Below are 10,534 nucleotides of genomic sequence, written 5' to 3'. Positions count from 1 at the left end.
GAAGGGGGGGTGGGAGGGTTTTCTTAAAGGGGCAGATCCGGGGGAAGAAAACGGGGGTGGGGTGGGGGGGGAGATCAGCGATCAGGAGGAAGAGGATAGGAGGACGGGCGAGGGGAGAGGGAAAAATCCACCTCCCTCTCTCTCTCTTTCTCTTTCTCTCTTTTTTTTCCCCCTCCAGCTTTGATGAATCCTTTTGATGAACTTTGAATTCGCCTGGTCGGTTGCTGGCTTCTTCCTTTCTCTCTCTCTCTCTCTCTCTCCTCCTTTCCTTCCTTCTTTCCTTCCTTCCTTCCTTCTTCTTTCCCCCCTTCCCTTTTGGCCCCGGAGCGGGGTGTCAGATGGTGAAGGCTTTCTGCGCATGTGCGAAGGTGTCCGAAACTGACAATGTTGGGGCGAGGATGATCGCGCTGCAGAAGAGCTGCGAGTTCGAGAAAGGCTCCAGCGCGCCGGCAAGATGCGATCCAAGGCGCGGGCCAGGAAACTGCCGAAAAGTAGGTCTCCCTTTCCCCCCCTGCCCCCCCCGTGTGTGTGTGTGTGTGTGTGTGTGTGTGGGAGAAGAGGAAGAGGAGGAGGAAGAGGAAGAAAAAGGGGAGGGGGGGAACCTGGGCTCGGCTCTCCGGGGACCAGAGCACGGGGGTGGGGTGGGGGGTGGGCGTGGGGAAGGTGGGCTGCGTGGTTTCTCTCCCAACAAACTGCGCCGCTTCGAGTTCGCGTCCCCGCAGCCGCGCATCTGGAGCGAACCCACGGAAGTTTTTTTTTTTCCCCCCCTTTCGTTTCGTTTCGGCTTCCTTCCCCTGTTCCGCATCCCCGTGCGGGATCGTGCGCGCGGGGTGGTGGTGGTGGTCCCCCCCTCCCTTTTGCGTCAAAAACCGGGCTCCCCCCTTTACACCCCCACCCCCACCAAGAGAGGCTGGGTGGGGGGGTGAGATTGTTGGGAGTGGGAGGAAAGTGTTGAGAAAGAGAAAAGAAGAGGGGGGGGGAAGTTTAAGTCAAAGTTGAACCTTCGCAACTCCTCCTTCTCCTCCCTTTCTCCGACTTCTTTCCAAGTTCTGGCGGTTGTGTGTGTGTGTGTGTATTTGTGTGTAATGCAAAAGTTTTTTTTGTGTGTGTTTTTTTTTAATTCCCCGTTCTTTGAATAGTGGGCGCTAGAGATTCGCGGTTGGCTTGGTTGCTCGCTGGAAGTTGGCGGAGAGAGAGAGAGAGAGAGAAGGAGACGCGAGGGGTGGGGGTGGGGGTGGGGGGCTCGAAGTGCCTGAGTGTGGTTTTATTTTTATTTTATTTTTATTTTTTTTTCCGGGGGTGGGGGGCCCGCGGGAGAGAAAGGAAAACCCTGCAGGCCTCCCAAGGCGGGCGGGCAAAAGTGGGGTGGGGGCGCAAGACTGGCAATATGCAAAAAAAAAGAACGGGGCAGCCCCCCCTTCACTTGGGGTTCTTAGCTGCGAGGAGGAGGAGGGGGGGTGCGAGCAAAAAAAAAAAACAGGGAAAAGTTTTTTTCTTTCTGTTTCTTCTTTTCTTTTTTTAATTCGCCGTGAATTTTTCCTGGGCAACTTTTGACGTCCTTCGTTCCAAGTTCATTCATTCATTCATTATTATTATTATTATTATTATTATTATTATTATTATTATTATTATTAGGGTGGGGGAGGGAGGCTGAGTGAGAAAAATTGAAATGGGGGGGATGGAGAAGAGGAAGGAAAAATCTCTCGTGGGAAGGGGGTGTTTGTATACCGAGTTATTCGGGCGCGGATGTGTGAGTTTGTGTGTGTTACGTTGGAATACGCGGCTGGGGGAAGAGGAATCGGCGGCTAATGAAATGCGAACTGGTAATTATTTTTATTTTTAAAGGAAACTGGGCAAGGCAGAAGAGCGGGTGGTTGAGATTTCGGAGTCTTCCGACTGTCAGTGACGGTTTATTCCCCCCTCCCCTTCTTCTTCTTCAACACCCCCTCACTTTCTGACCAAAAGAAGCGAGGACTTTGCTCGCCTCCCGAAGTAGCTGCAACTCGCTTCCTTTTACTTGAAAAGTTTCTGGCGCCCGAGTTCACAGGACTTGTGGCCGTAGCGGACTGTGGGTTGGGTGTGTGTGTGTTTGGCGTGCTGTATTTTTATTTTACTTTATTTGATTTGATTAAAAAAAAAAACACACAGTAATGCTCCCGCGGTTGTTGGGCCTTTTGGCTTTTTGGAGTTTTTTTTAATGGGACGTCGGCTTTTTGGCTGCCTTAGATTTAAGAGGAAATCTCTAAAGCGCAAAGATTTCGGAGCAGGAAAAAAATAAAAATAAAATAATGTATTTTGTTTTGAAGTTGCTCGGAAATCGATCGGCGGCGATTTTGGGGCCTTTTAAATGCGGCGGGCGCTTGGGTTGATTTAGGAGGGGGGGTCCCTTCCCACGCAGAGGGGTTTTGCCACGGGGGGGGGGAAATGAGAGGTTTCTCCCCAGCGGCGGTTCCTGGTCCCCTCCACCCCACCCCACTCGCGCCCCACGACTTCTATGGCCTCTAACAAGCTCTCCTTTCGGCTGCGATTCTTCCTTTCCCCATTCTTTCTGCAATTCTTTTGCAGAACGCTTAATTTTAATTTTAATTCCCCCTCCCCCTTGGCTGGCTGGAGGTAGACTTGATCGTCCTGCCGAGGTTTCGATCATTGCAAAAAAAAAAAAAAAACACCCTTTCCCCCTCCTCTTAAAATTGGAAAGAGGCGAAGTTTTTCTCGTCGCCAGTGTGGATCTCTCTCTCTCTCTCTCTCTTTTTTTTGTGGTTCATGAGCCTTAAGTTAAATCGGCGTTTTTCTCCGGTTCAAGGTCAAGGGAATGGCAAGCGTTTGGCTCCGTCCTCCCCCAGGCCGAGGGTCTCTATCGCCTTCCCTGCCCCCTCCCCACCTCCCTCGCTTGCCTGTGACACGGGTTCTCCTGTCCTCCCGCTGCGAACGAGTGAAACCAGCAGTTTTGCAGATCGGATTTAATCCGCGGGAAAAGAATGAAAGTGGATTCGTGTCTGCAGGAACCTTCCAAGTTTGAAAGATGAGTCGCCCTTTTCGCCGTTCGCTTAAGGAAGGGGCAAAACTTATCAACCCATTCTTTCTCCCCTCCCTCGTTTAATTATTTGCCTCTCTTCTTTCTTTCTTTCTTTCTTTCTTCCCTACCTTCTTCCTATTTCATTTTTCCTTCCTTCCCTCCTCCCTCCCTTTCCCCTTTCATTTTTCCTTCCCTCCCTCCTTCTCTCCTTTCCCACACAATTTTAAACACATACTTTTTAAATTTCCTTCCTTCCTTCCTCTCCTTCATTTTCCATTCTTTTTTCTTCCTTCTCATTCATGTTTCCTTCCTTCCTTCCTTCCTCTCCTTCATTTTCCATTCTTTTTTCCTTTCTCGTTCATATTTCCTTCCTTCCTTCCTCTCCTTCATTTTCCATTCTTTTTTCTTCCTTCTCATTCATGTTTCCTTCCTTCCTCTCCTTCATTTTCCATTCTTTTTTCCTTTCTCATTCATGTTTCCTTCCTTCCTCTCCTTCATTTTCCATTCCTTTTTCTTCCTTCTCATTCGTTTCCTTCCTTCCTTCCTTTCCTTCATTTTCCATTCTTTTTTCTTCCTTCTCATTCATGTTTCCTTCCTTCCTTCCTCTCCTTCATTTTCCATTCTTTTTTCTTCCTTCTCATTCATGTTTCCTTCCTTCCTTCCTTCCTCTCCTTCATTTTCCATTCCTTTTTCTTCCTTCTTATTCAAGTTTCCTTCCTTCCTCTCCTTCATTTTCCATTTTTTCCTTCCTCATTCATGTTTCCTTCCTTCCTTCCCTTTCCTTCCTTCCCTTCCTCTCCTCCCACGTTCGCCTGCTTGTCCCGACAGTTTCCACAGGCCCCCCCAAAAAAACCCTCACCGTTTTCGCCTCTTCCTCTCCAGCTGCCACTGCTGGTCACTCCAAGGCGAACAGGTTTGTCTTAACCCCGCCGCGCGTGGATTGTACAACGCCGAGATAAATCAACGTCTCAAATAATAAAATTGTTTTCACGAGGATGAAACGGCTCTGGCGATTTGCTGTTTCAAGCTGGGGTCCCCCCCACACCCCAGCCAAGGCTCCTAATTATTATTATTATTTTGTTGTTTCTTCCGTTGAAGCATTTAAACCCCAACACAAAACTTCCCTCATTCTGGGAAAAAAACAAAACTGGTCGATTAAGGATTTAGGCAGGTGCTCATCACATTTCGGAAATCTACTTTCTTAACTCCCCCCTCTTCCCAGGCAGAAAAAAAGGGGGGGGGAGTCTTGCACCTAATGGCGCCTAGTTAGGATTTGTCAATTTCGGGGAAAGTGGGGGGGGGGAGGCGACTTACGTCGTGAAATTATCCCCAAATCGGGCAGCGTTGATAAAATTTGGATCTTTGCTTTCCTTCCTTCTCAATTTTCTCCCCCCCTCCCCCAATTTTAGAGGCCTATTTGGGGAAAGTGGGAGAAAAGACTGCATATTACACATATTGTGCGCGAGTGTGTCTAACACGCAACACGTCCTTCCCCTCCCCACTCTTTTCTTAATAATAAGCGAGTAAAAAGGTCTTGAAGTCAGACGGAGAAACCGGCCGTGGGCTCTTTTTTTACCCACCCCCCGCCCCCAGGTCTGCCTTTGCCCGGTTTCCCGCTGGAGAGATCCCTGCCTTTGATAGAGACCCCAGACTCAACCTTTTCAGAAGGTGGAAAGGGGTCTTTTGAAAAAATCCTTTTTAAGGATTAAAACTAAAACCACAAAAAACGACGGTAGTCCAAGTTTCCGGATCTCAAGGACCTCCTTCACGGGGTGGGTGGGGGGTGGGGGGTGTTACGGGGTTAGGGGAGAAACGGAGGAAATCGACCCTCCGGTGAGTCGATCGGATTCTCCAAAGCGGGCCTGAAATCGCCTTCGCCCGGTGTCCTTAAATGCCTGATTTAAAGTGGGGGGTGGGGGCTAGTTATAAAATTCCCTCCCCGAACCTGATTCTCTTTGACTATATTTTATTTTTATTTTTATTTTAAAAAGAACACCCTCCTTGCTTCGTCCACACGCGCTTATAGCTTAATTTATATTCTTCTTCTTTTTTAAAATGATTTTTAATCAGGGGGTATATCCGCGTATCTACTTAGCAGCGGAGGGAAAAGTAAGGTTATCGTTTCGAAATAAATAATAATAAAAAAAATCCCGGGGTAAAGGCGGGAGGGGGCCAGCAGAGCTTTAGACCCGACGCCCCCCTCTCCCCTTGCTGGACGTCCACCCCGATTTTATTAATATTAATACGATTAACCCCTTTTTTCCTTGCTGGTGGTGGTGGGCGAAAGGCTGGAGTTCCGATTCGAAACTCCGCTTGCTTCGCCTTCCTCTTAACTCAAGGGGGGTTGCGCTCTCTTCCACCCCCCCCAGCCCACTTAAGACAGGCTTCCCCCCCCCAATTGAAAAGAAAAAAAGAGGGAAGGACGGGATTTCTCGAGTGGAGAAATGAGCCGGCTGCTTGGAGGAAGCCAAGGCCGCGGAGCTCCGGGGTCGGAAGAGGCGACTTTCCACATCTGAGCCTCTGGCTTTTTTTCCTCGAGTGCGGCCGTCTGGCGTTGATCCGGACCGGGAGGGAAAGAGAGAGAGAGAGAGAGAGAGAGAGAGAGAAAGAGATGAGAGAAAGAGAAAGAGAGAGAGAAAAAGAGAGAAGAGAAAGAGAGAAAAAGAGAGAAGAGAAAAAGAGAGAAGAGAGAGATGAGAGAGAGAGATAGAGAGAAGAAGAAAAAAAGAAATGTGGATTTGGTGGTGGTGGTTTTTTTAAAAAAAGGGATCTGAGAATATTTGGAGTGGCCCAGAAGGGACATAACCTCAGCACCCGCCTGCTAATTCCCGATGATGAAGATGAGCAGAGCTGTACTGCCTCATTTATTTTCACTTGGCTTCCGCTGAAAGGTTTGGGGAGAGGCCAAAAAGTTGAGACTGATTTGGTGACCTTTACACGGACTTCCTCCCTCCCTCCCTCCCTCCCTCCCTCCCTTCCTTCCTTCCTTCCTTCCCTCCCTCCCTCCCTCCCTTCTTCCTCCCTCTCTCTCTTGTTTCTCCCTCCTCCCTCCCTCCCTCCTCCCCTGTTTCTCTTTGCTTGCTTGCTTCCTTCCTTCCTTCCCTCCCTCCCTTCTTCCTCCCTCCTTCCCCTGTTTCTCTTTCCTTCTTCCCTCCTTCCCTCCCTCCCTCCCTCCCCCACTTTAGAAAAACAGCTAACCCAGTTTTACCTTTCTTCAACCGGTGGCTGGATTATTTTAATATCTATTGAACTACCTCTGCCCTTTCTTCCTTCCTTCCTTCCTTCCTTCCTTCCTTCCTCCCTCCCTCCCTCCCTCCCTCCCTCCCTCCCTTTTATCTTTTCTTTCTTTCTCTCTTTTTCTTACTTTCCTTGATTCCTTCCTTCCTTCCCCCTCCCTCTCTTTTATCTTCTTTTTTCTCTCTTTTTCCTTCTTTCCTTCCTTCCTTCCTTCCTTCCCTCCTTCCTCCCTCCCTCCCTTTTATCTTTTCTTTCTTTCTCTCTTTTTCTTACTTTCCTTGATTCCTTCCTTCCTTCCCCCTCCCTCTCTTTTATCTTCTTTTTTCTCTCTTTTTCCTTCCTTCCTTCCTTCCTTCCTTCCTTCCTTCCTTCCTTCCTTCCTCCGTCCCTCCCTCCCTCCCTCGCCAAAGTGCAACAGCCCAGCTAAAAAAGAAATATACAAAACAAAAAACAAAGAAGAGAAGTGTGCGTGTGCGCGGGCGTGAACTCTATATACATTTTCTGAATAGTTGATCTAGAGTTCCAGAGACACATATATCGAGAGAGGGAGAAAATAAAAATGCCAAGAGGGCCCTCCTTCGTTCAACCGTCGTTCCGAATCGACCCCGTTTCTCCTTTTTTTTTTTTTTTGATGAGCTCCCCTCTGTTCTGCGTGTGAGCTCTCGGCTCCGGTAGACGCCACTGTATACGGATCTCCCAGTGGTCTCCTTTCTATCTCCCAACCATTCCAGGCACCCCATTCGACGCTCTCCCCCCCCTCCGGGCGATCTGGTTCAGCAAAAGAGCGAAGGAAGACTCCGTTTCCTCGCCGGCAATGGGTCCGTGCCCACCCACCCACCCACCCCGAGAAAAAGGGAGGTGGGAAACACCCCCACGGGTGCGTTCCTACTTTCCCACGTTGCTTTTGCACTCCCGGCTCGGGGAGCCCGTTTGTGTGACCACGCTTTGTCCCTAGTTTAGTTAGCTTGTCTCTGCTTGCCTGCTACTAGGAGGTATGACCTGCCTGCCCCCAAACCCCCCCTTTGTCACGTCAAGTCTCCAGTCCTCATCGAGGATGCTGAATCAACCTGAGCAGATGTCTACATCTGTTTTCTGAAAAGTAACCATGGCTTAGTAGTTTCTCCCACTAAGATCTTGGCCAAAAGGATATAAAAGAGGGTGGGGGGTGTTTGTTTCTGAGCGACCTGAAGGTCTGCTTCCATCAATAGGTTGCCCCCAGCCTCTTATTTCTGAGACAGGCCACTTTGAAAGACCCCCCCCCCAAGGAGCTTAAAAAGAAAAAAAAAAAGCTGGATTTAAAGATTTCCTCCAGGGCTCTTGTGGCCAATTTTTTTTTTTTAGTTTCTGAGCTAAACACCCCAAAATGCCTTGGTGGCGCAGCGGACTAAACTACTGTTAAAGGAAGCACTTAGCTGCCAGCTGCTTGCAATTACTGCGAGTTCAAATCTCACCAGGCTCAAGGTTGACTCAGCCTTCCATCCTTTCTAAATAGGTAAAATGAGGACCCAGTTTGTGGGGGCAATAAACTGACTTTGTATAAAATAGAACACCGCTCAGGGGGGCTCAAAAAGCCCTACTAAGCAGGTATATAGAAAAGTATGAAGGCTATTGCTTAACGCATTGTAAGCCGCCCTGAGTCTCCGGAGAAGGGCGGCATATAAATCGAACTAATAAAATAAAAATAAATAAAAATAAAAACACAAGCCTGAAATTAGGGTGGGTCTTTTCCCCACCCCCACCACCCCAAAGCAAGCCACAAACAAAATTTACAAGGTTTAATCCAACATTGCTTGTTATCGTAATGTAGGTTTGTGAACAGCCCGGATCCATCCCGTGTGGGTGGGAAAGAGTCAATCTGTGGCCTGGCACTGAGTTCCAGAGCAGGCCTGGAAAATGGGTCAAAACAGCCACTCTGCCTTAAAACAGAAAGACCCCCATTGTTACTAATTTGCATGATTGATTGATTGACCAATTAGGTGCCACCACTGAGCTGTTTGACCACAGATTGGGCGGCAGCGGGAAGGAGGGGTTGGACTAGATGACCTACAAGGTCCCTTCCAGGTCTGTTACTCTGTTATCTGATTTTTCTCCACCATGACGTCCTGTCCCCCAACCTGCTCCTGTAACTGAGTTCATACCTGGGACACAAAAACAAAAAAAAAGCAGTTTTTCCTAACTGTGGGATTTCCAGGTGGTCTCCTATCCATGACAATTAAGAGAGCAGCATTTAGGAGCCTCCGAGATGACTGACGACTTAATTTTAATAGAAAAGGCAAACTACTCTCAAATCTAACAAACCGGAGACGGACCTTTCCACGGCTAAACGAGAGACGCTCCTTAAATTTGTTTTTCCTCCTTTTACGACCTTTCTCGCCACCGTTGTTAAGTGAATTGCTGCCGTTATTAACAAGGTTGTGAAGTGAATCCGGCTTCCCCCGTTGACTTTGGTTGCCAAAAGGGGATTGTGTGACACGCCCCCACCCTCCGACCCCGGGACGCTGCACCCGTCATAAATATGAGCCGCTTGCCACGTGGCCGAATTTTGATCACATGGCTGTAAGAAAGTGGCAATGATTGTGTTGCCAAAATAACAGTCACAACTCCCTTTTTTTCCCCGTGCTGCGGTCACTCAATGAACTGTTGCACAGTAGTGGCCAAAATTGTGGAAATCTGTTTGGGAAAAGTGTATTTTCTAAAACTAGCTAATAACACCACTTTTATTTTATTTTTTTTGAGTAGTACCATAATATTATATATCAACGGAAAGATAATTTAATCAAGAATGGAATGCAATAACATTTAGGAAGGATTTGCTATTAGAAGAGCAGTTACAGTATAAAGAAGAAAAAGGAAACACGTAGAAAAAACGAGAGATACAAAAACGATCCCCATGTCAGTGAATCCTTCGTTGGGTAACCTTTAGATTATTTTGAAACTCCCCGAAGTTTTATTAGCCATCAAACCTCAAAAATACGCTTTCCCCAAAAGGTTTCCACAATTTGGGCCACGACTGTAAATCAAGGACTACCTGTAGCTCAACTTTCCTAAACCACAAATCTTGGAACCTTCCAAGTTCGTTCGTTCTTTCTCTCGCTCTTTATTCTTTCCCCCCAAAAAATCATTATTATACTTAACCGTGTTGTGTGTTCTGTCGAATCTTATTACGCCTATTGTGTCAGGTTGGAATGGAGCGATGCCTAGATTTGAACAAATTATTAAATTAAAACGTTCAAGCGAGCCGGGTTATTTGAATAATGCGTTCAAATAATAGTTTAGAGCTGGTGATTTTGCACCCGTTCTCTAAGGAGAACTCTGGCTCGAGTTAACTCTGTACTCCAATTCTTTGTTTTCCGCGGTAATTCCCAAAAGTCGTCTTCTTCGACGCCCCCGCTCAGATATGTTCCCTAATCTTTCGACCCTGTTCCTTGAGAACCCAACTTTCACTTCCACAAGGTGTCACAGAGATAAACCATGGCTTGCCAGGAATCTGATTTTTGTAGCCATAGAGCAGAGGTGGTATCCAGCCGGTTCGTACCGGTTCGGGAGAACCGCTAGCGGAGATCACAGGTGGGCCTGTCCCTCTTGCCCGTCTCTATGCCGTCCTATTTAGGCACGGATTTGAGGCCGGGTGCACGCAAGGAAGAGATGCACACGAGCACATGTGCACGGAAGGCCGGGAACATACACGGAAGGTGCGCGCATGTGCTGCACGGTAGCAACAAAATGTGAAACCCACCGCTGCCGTAGAGGTATTCCGGCATCTGGATATCTTTTTGAAGATTTCATGGCCTCTCGACTTAAGGGCGTATTTCTTAAGTGCTGTGTCCTTTCCTGTTGATACAGATAATCCTCGATTTACGACCACAATTGAGCCCCAGAATTTCTGTTCCTAAGCGAGACAGTGGTTCAGTGACCTTTGTCCTGCTTTACGACCTTTCTTGCCACAGTTGTTAAGCGAGTCACCCGGTTGTTAAGCGAAACCTGGCTTCCCCGTCGACTTTGCTTGTTGGAAGGTCGCAAAAGGGGGAGCACGTAACCCCATGGGGGACACTGCGACCGTCATAAATACGAGCCGGTGTGAATTTTGATTGCATGACTCTGGGGAGGCTGCCACGGTCATAAGTGTGAAAAACATTCCTAAGTCCCTTTTTTTTTTCTAGTGCCATTGTGACTTTGAACCGTCACTAAACGAACTGTTGTTAAGTCGAGGACCAAGTGTAATCAATCCTAAAAGGCAGAAGTTATTTCACTGCCTTTCACTGTTGGTTGCTGTCGCTGTGA

The 10,534-nt window shown here is 47.9% G+C and overlaps 1 protein-coding gene across 5 annotated transcripts in view; it reads left to right on the top strand.

The window, feature by feature from the left end:
- The window catches only part of PRDM16 (PR/SET domain 16), a 321,687-nt gene that overhangs the window by 23,727 nt on the left and 287,426 nt on the right, over positions 1–10,534 (top strand). For 3 of the 5 annotated variants that reach the window (XM_087879282.1, XM_087879284.1, XM_087879281.1), the window contains exon 1: positions 112–491. The exons of the other annotated variants lie outside the window; for them this stretch is intronic. In XM_087879282.1, coding sequence (XP_087735408.1) covers positions 455–491 — 37 coding nt within the window. In that variant the 5' untranslated portion in view covers positions 112–454. Of the gene's footprint in view, positions 1–111; positions 492–10,534 lie in introns of those variants that run through there. 5 annotated transcript variants of the gene reach the window in all.

Source organism: Pantherophis guttatus, chromosome 15 (assembly GCF_059756535.1).
Source record: "Pantherophis guttatus breed Tessera chromosome 15, ASM5975653v1, whole genome shotgun sequence".
Lineage (NCBI taxonomy): Eukaryota > Metazoa > Chordata > Lepidosauria > Squamata > Colubridae > Pantherophis > Pantherophis guttatus.
The sequence above is the reverse complement of the archived record's forward strand: the minus strand, read 5'-3'. Positions and strand labels throughout refer to the sequence as shown.